General features: G+C 33.8%; 1 protein-coding gene across 1 annotated transcript in view; it reads left to right on the plus strand.

The window, feature by feature from the left end:
* The window catches only part of LOC148957038 (Golgi-associated PDZ and coiled-coil motif-containing protein-like), a 69,846-nt gene that overhangs the window by 13,477 nt on the left and 43,654 nt on the right, over positions 1 to 12,715 (plus strand). Inside the window, exons 3-4 of the mRNA XM_089088304.1 lie at positions 1,447 to 1,620; positions 9,013 to 9,188. Coding sequence (XP_088944430.1) covers positions 1,447 to 1,620; positions 9,013 to 9,188 — 350 coding nt within the window. The remainder of the gene's footprint in view (positions 1 to 1,446; positions 1,621 to 9,012; positions 9,189 to 12,715) is intronic.

A 12,715-nucleotide genomic window follows, 5' to 3' on the forward strand; every position in this document is an offset into this window, starting at 1 on the left:
GGATTAAATTTTTTATTATACTCAATTAAGGCTAAGTAGAAACCTAGTCTTAGGCTTCCAGAAATGATGGGGTGTAAATGAAACTTGTGAGGGCATAGTGAAACATCCGCTCTGCCCAGAGTAATTTGTGCAAGTGTTTTTGAGCTGCTTTTGTTCCTGGAGGGGTTTGTCTAAGACTAATTCGGGAAGGAGAGGATGGCGCTAACAAATGGCTCTTCTTTTTCAAAATCTCACTTTCTTTTTTATTTTTTACAAACAGAGGACTAAACTTGCATTTAGTTAGTTTTTTTTATATAAAATGTTTTTGTTTAATGTTATTTATTAAATAAAAAATAATAATAGAGATTTAGGCAATGAGCTTTGTGACTTTTCCTTACAATGTCTTGGTCCTTTATATAAAATTTAAAATTGTGAATATTCTAAAAACGTCTTATTTTTTTTAGATATTGAATAACAATGAGGATGAAAAAGAACACTTGCAATTATCAACTGATTGTATGTTTCGCTCAAAAATTCTTTCATTAAAGTATTAGTCGAAATTTAAGTACACTCCGCATTAAGAGTGTTGGCTGATGGGGCTGCAACCCCTCTTATATGGGATAATTTCTTTTCGTTTTAAGTTCTAGTGTTACTCTTAACTTTTATTTTTTAAAAAGACTGAGATTGAAGAGCAATCTTCAATTTAAAAATTGAACAATATTAATTTTGTGTATAAGAGGAGTGGGGGGGGGGGCTTGGCCGCCTTTCAAGATTTTGATAATCTAATACAATTTAGCATGAGCTAAACATTTGCATAATGAGTGCAGAGGAGGGTAGCAGTATGTATAGTATAATTTCTGTTCACTTTTATATTGTAATATCTCTTTACTTACTTTTGAAACACTTAGTTTTTATTCAATTTTTATATGTTTTCCGTAGAATATTCGGATGTATTTGAATTATGAGGGGGGTATCTTCCTTCCTCCCCATAACCCTGTCCTTACCACCAAGAGCGTACCCAGAGGGGGGGTTAGGGAGGTTTGAACCCCTCCCGAAATGTTTTTTTTTAACTCGTAAAAACGCAGCAAAAATGGATATAAACAAATTTTGTATGCGTTTTTTTAGATTTTTTCGTGTACCCCCCCCCCCCGTCGAAAAAAAATATTGGGTACGGCCTTGCTTAGCACTGAGGCTTAGCTTTTGAAAAACTGCGCATCACAAGCCAAAATTATCACTGACAAAGATGTAGGGGAGAGTGAGGTTGGGTGGGGGGGGGGGCTTGCCAGTTGTGCAAGTTGAATAATTAAATACTCGTCTACTCTCCATCACGAAAAGATTGATAGCTTCTTTTTACTATGAGGAACTGTAGAAAAGAAACTTGAAAAAAATAATATACATAATTTATTTAAGAATTGTAGCATAGAGTTTAGAGTTCAATCAATTCAACCAAATTTGAATTCCTTTTAGGCTGAGATGCTGCATATTCGTGAAGATTTGGCAGAAGCTATAGCAGCTAGAAAGTCTGCTGAACAGCAGCTTTCAGACCTACTTGTTCAAACCCATGCAGCCCAACTTCAGATGCATTCCAAAAGTGGTTCACCTGCTATTCTTACAGATGCAGAAGCTATTCTAAAAAAATTGGTAAGTGTACTGGGTAAGCAATTTCATGCAGATAAATCTTCTCAAATACTGTATTTAAAAAAAGTAGTTGTGCTGGAGCTTTCAGAAGCTTTCAGGAATCAGCTGAAATATTAAATCCAGTAAGTACCGCAAGACATTAAAATGGAAAGTTTTTTATCCCCTTAAACCATCTTAGTTCATACCTGAAAACCACAATTTTCTACGATTTTTTTTAATTATAAAGTTTTTAGGTCAGTACCACCTTTTTATTAATGTTGGTACATTGAGCCATCAAGATATCCCCGTTGAGCCATCTTATGTCTATTCATACCTGAAAACCACAATTTTCTACAATTTTTTTAATTATTAAGTTTTTAGGTCAGTGCCACCTTTTCGTTAATGTTGGCTCATTGAGCCATCAAGATATCCCTGTTGAGCCATCTTCTGGAGTCAAGGCCATACCCAGAGAGGGGTTAAGGGGTCCCCACCCCCAAAATGTTTGTTTAACTCGTAAAAACTTAAAAAAAATGGATATAAACAAATTTTGTTAAGTATAAAGTTTTTAAGTCATCAAGATAATTAAGCAATGCTAATTGGTTGAATTTTACAACGCTTTTTGGCAAAAAAACAAAGAATTAACAATCTGTCAATCAGAGGCAACGCTATAGCGTTGTTTAAAGTAAAGACCATACGGCTCCAATGTTTTATAATTTATTTATTTTTTCCAGAGGCACTTTGTATGGAAGGGGTAGTCGTAAAAACTTCAAAGGGGCTCATTCGATTGGAAATCGAGGGTTCTAGTATCCTTTTTAAGGGTCAAAAGTGATTGGAATGCAACGAACACCCCTTCCACACCCACCATTTTCCCAAACACATCCAATCAAAGTTTTGAGATAACCATTTTATTCTACGTAGTTGATTTCCTAATAGAAATTATGTCTTTGAGGAGGACACTCCCCCACAGCCCTCAGGGCAAGGGTTGTAAGTTTTTAACCCTTTATATTAATCAACCAAATGACTAAAGGACAACCAAAGGACTTTAAGAGAGTGTGTCTTGAGTGTAGATTAAGGGCAACAATCAATTCCCTGGTATGTAGTACTTGCAACTCTTGCATTCATGAGCAATGTGTGGGGGATAGAACGTTCCTAGTGGAATAAGAACTGGTTATCTTTGGACTGTTCCTCAAAACAAAACATCCCCAAAAATCAAGAATATACCACCCCTAATTCTTCGAAAGCTAATGATACCCCACGACGCCGATTGTCAGAAATAAATTCTTCTTTAAAAGAAATTTTAGATGATATCAGGTCGTCCCCCATCTAATGCCCTGGGTAATATAAGCTTTTTATAGAAAGCCTTGTCGTAGAAACTTCAAAAAGAGCTCATTCGATTGGAAGTTCAAAGGGCTAGTGCCCTTTTTAATAGTCGAAAGTGATTGGAGGGCAACCAACCCTCCTCTCACGCCCACCATTCCCCCAAACATATCCAATCAAAATTTTGAGATAGCCATTTTGTTCAGAGTGGTATAAAATTCTGAAAATTAGGTGTTTGAAGGTGACAACCCCCCCCCCCCCCTCACAGCCCTCAGGGCAAGGGTTGTAAGTTATGTCCTGGGGGCATATAAGGTTTACAGAAAGTGTTGTCGTACAAACTTCAAAAAGGGCTCATTCACTTGGAAATTCAAATGGCTAGTGCCTTTTTTAATAGTCGAAAGTGATTGGAAGGCAATTAACACCCTTACCACGACTACCATTTCCCCAAACACATCCAATCAAAATTTTAATTCATCTTAAGCTCAGTAGATACAAATACCTGTTAAAATTCAAGCTCAAAACGACCAGAATTTACTGTTAAAGAATAAATGAAACCACAACAAACAGAAATTAAATAAACAATCATAGGAAAAACATACAACAAGTAATAATATCTCAGGGCAAGGGTTGTAAGTTATGCCTTGGGGGCACATGTGCTTTTTATAGAAAGCTTTTTATAGAAACTTCAAACAGGGCTCATTCGATTGGAAATTCAAAGGGCTAGTGCCCTTTTTAATAGTCGATAGTGATTGAGGGTAACTAACCCCCCTCTCACCCCCACCCTTTCCCCAAACACATCCAATCAAAATTTTGAGTTAGCCATTTTTTTTCAATGTGGTTTAAGATTCCGGAAATTAGCTATTTGAGGGTGACAACCCCTCCACAGCCCTCAGGGCAAGAGTTGTAAGTTATGCCCTTTGGGTATATAAGGTTTTATAGAAAGTGTTGTCGTAGAAACTTCAAAAAGGGCTTATTCAATTGGAATAGTAAAAGTATCTCAGGGCAAGGGTTGTAAGTTATGCCCTGGGGCCATATAAGCTTTTTATAGAAAGCTTTGTCGTAGAAACTTCAAAAAGGGCTCATTCAGTTGGAAATTCAAAGGGCTAGTACATTTTTTAATAGAATAAATGAAAAAATAGTTCTTAAAGTGAGTTTAGATTTAATATGAAAACTAAGCTTAAAACGAAAAAAAAATATTTTGCTATTGAAGTATAAATCAAATTTAAAATGAACAAAAATTAAATAAACAAGTAATGCAAACAAACATACAATAGATGTTAATGTAAATGAATAAATAAATCTTAAAATGAGTGAAACCTAAATTGAGTATGCAAATCAAGCTTGAAACAAACAAAAATCACTAGAAACAAGAGTTTGGGTATCACCTCCTTCTCTCACTGTAAAAGTCTAAATCCTACTGCGTCATTGGCGCTTTACTGAAAACTATATGCGTCTTGAACAGTCTTGGAAAGTATAAACAACATCAAATTGAATATTTGATGTATAATGATATTAGTTATTGAAAGATCCATCAGTTCAAGAATTAATTTCACTCTAATTTTATTTTTGTTTTCAATGCTGTAAGAACTGGAAAAGAAAGTATTTGTAATATAATTCGTTTTCAGTGATGCGCCAATGACGCAGTAAGCTTTAGGTTTTTACAGTTAAGGTAGGGGGCAGTATCCAAACTCTTGTTTGTAGTGAAACTATATTCGTCTTGAACAACTTTAGAAAGAACTAATAAATTAAACTGAATAATTGATGTATAATGATATTAATTGCTGAAAGCTCATCAGTTCAAAATTTTACTTTAATTTTATTGTTTATTTTCAATATTAAGTACAAAAGACAATATTTGTAAATTGGTTTTCAGTGAAGCGCCAATAACGCAGTAGGTTTTAGACTTTTACAGTGAGAGAAGGAGGTGGTACCCAAACTCTTGTTTGTAGTGATTTTTGTTCGTTTCAAGCTTGATTCACATACTCAATTTAAGTTTCACTCGTTTTAAGATTTATTTATTCATTTACATTAATATCTATTGTATGTTTGATTGCATTGATTGTTAATTTAATTTGTGTTCGTTTTGACTTTTATTTAAACTTCAATAGCAAAATATTTTTTCGTTTCAAGCTTGATTTTCATATTCAATCTAAGATCTATTTATTCATTTATATTATTACTTGTTGTATGTTTTTTACTATGATTGTTTATTTAATTTCTGTGCGTTTTGGGTTTCATTTATTCTTTAATAGTAATTTCTGGTCGTTTTGAGTTTGAATTAAATAAAAAAAAACAAGTTTTTTTAACTGAAAGTAAGGAACGACGTTAAAACTTAAAACGAACAGAAATTATTCCGTATATGAAGGGGCTGTCCCTCCTCAACGCCTCGCTCTTTACGCTAAAGTTTTTTTATTGTTTAAAAAAATAGAGTTGTGAGAAAGTCAAACTTTAGCGTAAAGAGCGAGGCGTTGAGGAGGGGACAGCTCCCTTCATATACGGAATAATTTCTGTTTGTTTTAAGTTTTAACGTCGTTCCTTACTTTCAGCTAAAAAAACTTCTTTTTTTTAATTTAATTTTTGAACGGTTTTGAATTGATGTAGGTTTTGATTTTGGCTCACAGTATATGAATAATTAATACAAAATTTGCTTATTATATTTGGTTAAATGGCTTTCTCGAAACTTGTTTAATTTTATTTACGAACGTTTTTATTAGTAATAAATATACGTAACTTAGAATTAACTTACGTAACGAACTTCGTATATTCATAAATTTTTAACACGTATATTAGGAGGTTCGCCCCCTAGTCAATACCCTGCTCTTTAAACTATAGTTCGAATTTTTTTTTTCCAGTTCTTTAAAAATGACCTCTTAATCACAATCAGTTGATCAGTTGAAAAACTTGTTTTTTTTTATTTAATTCATGATCTTTTTCTTTAATAATTCTGGGAAATCCGGCGCCCCCTTCATAGCAATGTCCCTTCCCCCATGAAAACTTCCTTCATGGAAAGATCCTTCCATATAGCCCCCCCCCCTCTCCGTCCCCCACCGACCAGCAAAAATCACCTCAGAAAAAGACAGTATAAGTAAAAAAAAAATAAACAATATTTTAAAAATTATTAAATTTAATAAAAATAAGCACACACCCTGGGGACTTTGGGGGATCAAGTCATCCTAAAAGACATTTTTATCATATTTTCGACCATGCTGAACAAAATGGCTATCTCAAAATTTTGATTGGGTGACTCTGGGGAAAAAATGAGCGTGGGAGGGGGCCTAGTTGCCCTCCATTTTTTTGGGTTAATTAAAAAGGGCACTAGAACTTTTTGTTTTTGTCCGACTGATCCCTCCCCCAGTGGTATACGCCCACTGGGTCGGTACGACAACCCCTGGGGGAAAAAACAAACAAATAAACATGCATCCATGATCTTTCTTCTGGCAAAAAATGCAAAATTCACATTTTTGTAGATAGGAGCTTGAAACATTTACAGTAGGGTTTTCTGATACGCTGAATATGATGGTGTAATTTTCATTAAGGTTCTATAACTTTTAGAGGGTCCTTCCCCCTTTTTTCGAAAATCAGCCAAATTTTCTCAGGCACGTAACTTTTGATGGGTAAGATTAAACATAATGAAACTTATATATTTGAAATCTGCATTAAAAATTGATTCCTTTGATGTATATATTGGTATCAAAATTCCGTTTTCTAGAGTTTCGGTTACCATTGAGCCGGGTCGCTCCTTACTTACAGTTCGTTACCACGAACTGTTTGATTTTAACAGGTATTTGTATCTCCTGACCTTAAGTTTAAAATGGCCTTTACTTTTCTTTGAAAAACTTATTTTTCGGAACAGCTTTTTTTTAATTAATTCTTTAAAACGACGACACCAACTCCAACTTCAATAAAACTATTTTTCACTTTTTTTGGTTTTTGAAAGTCTTGGAAAGTTTCATTCAGCTAGCTCAGTTACTTATCTTACCTCCACCAAGTTAGGCTCTTGAAGCAGAATGTTATAACTGTAGTGGTCGCACCGTGTGTCAGTTCCTAGGTTGTCTTTCCTGAATTACATCGTCATTTTTACTTATTATCCTCCTGAGAATAACAAAAGATCTATGAAAAACATCTCAAAGATCCCCTCCTCCACCTCCTATCCATTGACAAGGAGGTTTTAGTTGGAAATTCTTAATCTGTTTGTTTGGTGCCTGTGTATGAGAAAGAGATAAAGTACAGATTAAGTTTCTTTTCGAGACAAATAGTCCTCCCCTCCTAAGAAAAAGTTTGAAGCCGGCCTAGAAATATGCATTTTGAGTAATTCAAATAGTCATTTAGGCTTGAATAGAATATGGTAATATGTATAGGGGAATATCTCTCAGGGTGATTTCTAAATGTAAGCTATTTCTTTAATTTCTAGCTAGGAAAGTAAGCTTTACTACAAATTGTGATTAATATACTATTTAGGCTGCACAATAAATATAGATTATTCCAAGTATATGAAAAATGCTGAATTAAAAATGCAAAAATAAAAGAAATTAACTCTGGATATATTTTACTGCAAGAATAATAACAATGATGCATAAAACGTTGTTATTTACTTTGCCTGCAGACCTCGAGCGTGTTAGTTGCTGCCATTTACCCGCCAAAGATTATGTTTAACATCCATTTGCGTATTCACTATGGTGAAAAGAAAATTAAAAACTTTTTTTTTATTCTAAGTAAGAGTTTGCAGCTTTTCCCGGTGCGAAGAAGGCTTTAAAAAATTCATATTCTTTACTTATTTTACAAAATTTGTCCCTTGACCTAGTCTTGGCATTCGACAGGCCTGTGAATGGAACATTAATCTATTAATCAGAAATACAAGAAGAACAATTTCAAAAATTCCCACCCCTTATGGAATTAGAATGCACTCATTAGAGTCACTGGATGCACAAATATCGCTCAGTAAGCTTATTACTTCCTTTTCCCGGAAAATGTAAGCCCAGGTAGGTTGAGGAACAATGTTTGTGTGTGTGTGTGTAGAAGAATGCAGTTAATGAATCTATTCCTTACTGCACTGCTTTTCATCGCCGACTGCTGATTTGAAATATGGCACAAAGGGTTTTGTGTTGTTTACTACAAAGATACAAGTTCTTCTTTTCTTTTTTTATTAATATGATGTCTTGAATCCATTAAGAAAAAATGAATGCTATAAAACTTGAATGTTTTACATTTTTAATAAAAAGTTACAAACTCAAATTTGTAGTTTACGCTTTCGTTCATGAATTCTAAAAATGAGAATGTTTATGTTTAACGATATTTTACCAGACCCAAAATTTTACAAATACTGCTTTATATAGTAATACTAGGAAAATCAGTTACTTCACCTGGTTTTTGTTCAATTTCACTAGAATAAGTGCCTTTAGAATACAACGTTATTGCTTTTTTCTCAAAAGTTCCGGCTCAAGTCAGAGTTTTCAGATCAATTAGATCAGAGTTTTCATTTTCATCAGATCAGAGTTGCAATTCAGAATTTTCAGGCTATCGGTAGGAAATCTTTTAAAACCTACTCGAGTGTCTACATCTATTCCTACGGTGATTGGGATTTCCTTTTAGAAAAAATCCCAAAGAATTTTATTATGCAACATTTAATGGAAAGTTACTTTCCAGGCTCTTTGCCTGGAAAGTTAAGACATAATTCTATATTATTCAAGCAATCATCTACTTATTTGATTGGTCATGCTCTTTTAGGATTCGACTTTATTCTCATGGTTGACAGCTTATTCGAGAGAGTCTTAGCCAATGCCAGTTAGGAGTCACCCTTTTTCAAATCAATTTCACGAATCACCAGAGGTATCTATTTTAGACAGCTTTATATTTGCATGGCTGACTCCTTGTTTAAAGAGTCAACCACCGAATCATTCTTGATCACATGTTTGAGTCCTTATTTGAAGAGTCAACCGTGGAGTCAATCTTAGTCAACCTAACTACATGGCTTGCTTGTGTTCGAAGAGTGATACTTGTCAACCCTTTTTATGCCTTCTTGAATTCTTCACCAAATTCTGTTGTTGCTCTTTTCTTCTTTTTTTGCACAGCGTCTGTTTATTAATTGTTTTTACATTCAAGACTAATGAGCTGGAGGGTAAACGCTTAGAAATGTCAAACGACTTCAAGTTGGATTCAAAACTAAAGCTGTACAAAGAAGAGAATGAGAATCTACGTGCCTATGTTACAGCACTTCACGCTGAAATTTTTGGGGCAAGATTAGCAGCGAAATATCTGGACAAAGAATTGGCTGGAAGGTGAGTCTATCTATAATAATGTAGAAATGAGCAGAGCAGGGAAAATCTTCAGTCAGTAGACTAATTAGGAAACGGACAGGTACTTTGACAAAGCCGTCAATTATCCTATTTTTAGTGCCAGATGTAGCTTACATAATATTTAAATAAATGGGGGTGTGGAAAGGGGGGGGAGAAAACAAAGTAGACAGAGCTGTATAACCAGCCTGGATAAACAGGTGTCAAAACACGCGTTGTTAATAGTGAGAAACTTGTATTTAAATAAAGCTTTAGGTGTGTCAATTCTTGTTCTTACTTATCATCTCTTGATGTTTTTATTCTCTCCATGTCTCTTGCTTCTTTTTTGCTTGTTTCTTACATTCATCCCCCTATTGTGTTAATATCTTATTACATTTTCATTTAGTGATGCAGTTTAAATAAAGGTAGCCGAGGTCTTCTTGCAATTAACCAATTTATGGGCATTTTCCCAAATTTATTTATTGAGTGTTGTTTTTTTTCTCGTTATTGTTTGATCATAGTAGCCCATACGTCTCAATTAACCACAAGCCAGTGTAGCCTGAGAGCTAATTTGAGTTTTAGAAGTCATGTATGTCGGAAAAAGCATTAAAAGGTTACAAGTTTCGAAAGGAATATGTTTAATCAAACTTAACTTTCAGTATTGTTGATTCTTGATTAAATCGTTTTTCTTGGAAGACTGCGTGAGAGATGATAAACCTGTGTGCAAGGATGTTTTTGGTTTATCCCAGAATCGGAGAGGTTAGGGGGTGGCAACGAATTAAAAAGGACCCCCGAAATAGGGGAATGACGAAAAATAGATAATTTCTACGTATTTATCGTTGTTTAAAATATAATATTTGCGTATGAAACCAAGAGAGGAAAGAATATAAAAAATGAAGAAAAAAATCAAATAGGTGAAAAAACTAGGACGAGCGGAGGTCCTTGTCGAAATATTTGCTTGTTCTTCGTCTTCATGTTTTGCGATTGGCTGATAAAATCCTCGTTTTCTCACCTATTTGATTTATTGTTCCTTTTATATTCTTTCCTCTCTTGGTTTCATGCGACATGTATAGCCAGTGTGGTCTTAGAATGTATTCTTGGGGAGGGGGAAGTCCCTCCTGCTTTCCCCCCCCCACCCTATCTAGAAAATAGGAAATCAAAACACACACACACATATATATATATATATATATATATATATATATATATATATATATATATATATATATATATATATATATATATATATATATATATATATATATATATATATATATATATATATATATATATATATATATATATATATATATATATATATATATAGTTTATTTATTTTTACTTTTTTAAGGTAAAAATACAGGTGCCTTGTTTCAGGGCTGTCAATTGTGGCAGCTAGGGTTATCTCGATTTTGCATCATTAATAACAACTTGCATGATCGTCTTTTGGAATCATCTTTTCTGCCACAATTTTTTTTTTTTTTTTTTTTTTTTTTTTTTTTTTTTTGAAGGGAAAAAAGTTTCTACTCCATTCTATATACTGTTTTTCCGTACAATCGCCTTTCAAATCGTCTTTTGAAGGTGGCTTCAATCAAGTAGCTTTAGTTTTCTTTTTGGTACTTGTATGATATACCCCCTACCTAATATTCTTCTAATATATTTCTCTGACGCTCATTCTAATGAAATATACCAAAGTAAGATAAAAATATAATAATTTAGAAACAAATTTGGACTATATGTTTGGATATTAGGGTGGGGGCTTGGTATTACATAGCGGGTCTGCATTACTAATATGCTAGGTACAATTATTCTGCATATTATGTAGTAAAAATTGTTTTCTAACTCCACACTGTCCAAATACTTTACCATGACCCCCCCCCCCTCCCCTATCCCCTAATGTAGAAATGTAATGCCCAAATTATATATATGTCATCAATTATGTCACTTCTCTTTGTTTTGTCTCACGCTGAGCTGAAATACTAACGAAAAAAGCCGGTTCTATAATGCATCAATGAATGCACAACTTGAGCAGTAGGCGGTTAATCATACAGGTACCCTCTTTTTTATTTTAAAGTTCCTCACCATTAGTGTTGTTTTTTTTTCCTTTTTAGCAGTTTTGCCTATTCTTGGGTGATATTTGCGATCGACCGTGTCTTAACGGCAAAAACCTTAAATAGAGAAAGTAAACCCATACAGAAAGTCTAAGAAAAATCGCCTTTTACATCCAGCATATATGACGGTAGCGCGGTTACAAGCATAGCTGCAAGCTGCAACCTTGTAAAGAGCGAACCACGGCCCATAGCGACCAAAAGTTTAAAAAAATGTTTTGAAACAAAACCGCATTTTTGGCTGATTCGGAAATTGTAAATATTATGTCAATTAATCTTAATTGACTGGGTCGTCTGTTTAATAAGCCTAAAAATGCCCAACTTTAATCAGAGACAAGCACAGCCATAGGTCCTATTGCAGAGGCGTATGGCCAAGCTATTCGGATTATTAAAAGATAGATTACTTTATTTCTTGATGTAAATAACTAAAAAAAATACATTCGACATTGCTTAACACCTAGTTATTATCCAACTTCGTGTCCACCCAATTTAATGCCGATATAAAAGATTGAACTTTTTCAATAAAAATCTCATTTGGAAACGATGGAAGCGTCAGCCAAGCTCGGAGCTATCCATTGCGTCATCCGTTTGCAAATGGGATGTAAAAAGGATATTCTATGTAAAAATCACTACATAAAATATATAGGAAAAATTGAGCCCATTACAATCCCCTCCCTTTTAAAACAATTGTCTCGGTTCACACAACATCATCAGGAACAACATAAACACACAAATTATACAACTACCAAAAAACTCAATCTAAGAGCTAAATTAACACTTCTCTTCATAGTCTGTAACACAGTTTATCTCTTGTTCCCACAATATAGCAACTTAAAGTTGAGCTGACTCACATATTCTCAAATTTTACGTGCCAACATTACGCACAGATCAACTACACTACATCAATTACAAACAGCTCTTAAGGTTTTTGATTTCTTGAAACAGTTCTTGACTTTTATACTGATACTTTCATGTATAATTGTGTCATAGTAATTTCGCTCCTTTCCTAAGAGTGTTCACACAAATTAATAAGGTTCATTCCCATGGCACAAGGTCAATGAATAAAATGTATGTTAATAATTTGGTTACGCCTAGGTCAGTATTTTCTCTTGTTTTTCGAGGGGCTAACTTATGGAATTCGTTAAATGAGAATATTACTACTGATTTAAAAACATTTAAAGGGTTGTTGAAGAATGAATTTCTTCACAACATGAGTTTAATTATTAATTTAATAGGATGCATAGTTGACAGATTAAAATAGTATTAAATGAATAAATTAAGTGCTTTATTTTGATTGATATGTGTTATGGAAGGAGTTGAGTATTAAGTTAATGGTAGCAGGGTACATGATGTTGTAGTTGTTTTGTTTTTTTAACCCCCTTCTGAGGTTAATATTAATTATTATTATTATTTCTTTCTTTTTCT

The sequence above is a fragment of the Artemia sp. Qi Xiang Cuo genome, chromosome 1 (assembly GCF_049724085.1).
Source record: "Artemia sp. Qi Xiang Cuo chromosome 1, ASM4972408v1, whole genome shotgun sequence".
Classification (NCBI taxonomy): domain Eukaryota; kingdom Metazoa; phylum Arthropoda; class Branchiopoda; order Anostraca; family Artemiidae; genus Artemia; species Artemia sp. Qi Xiang Cuo.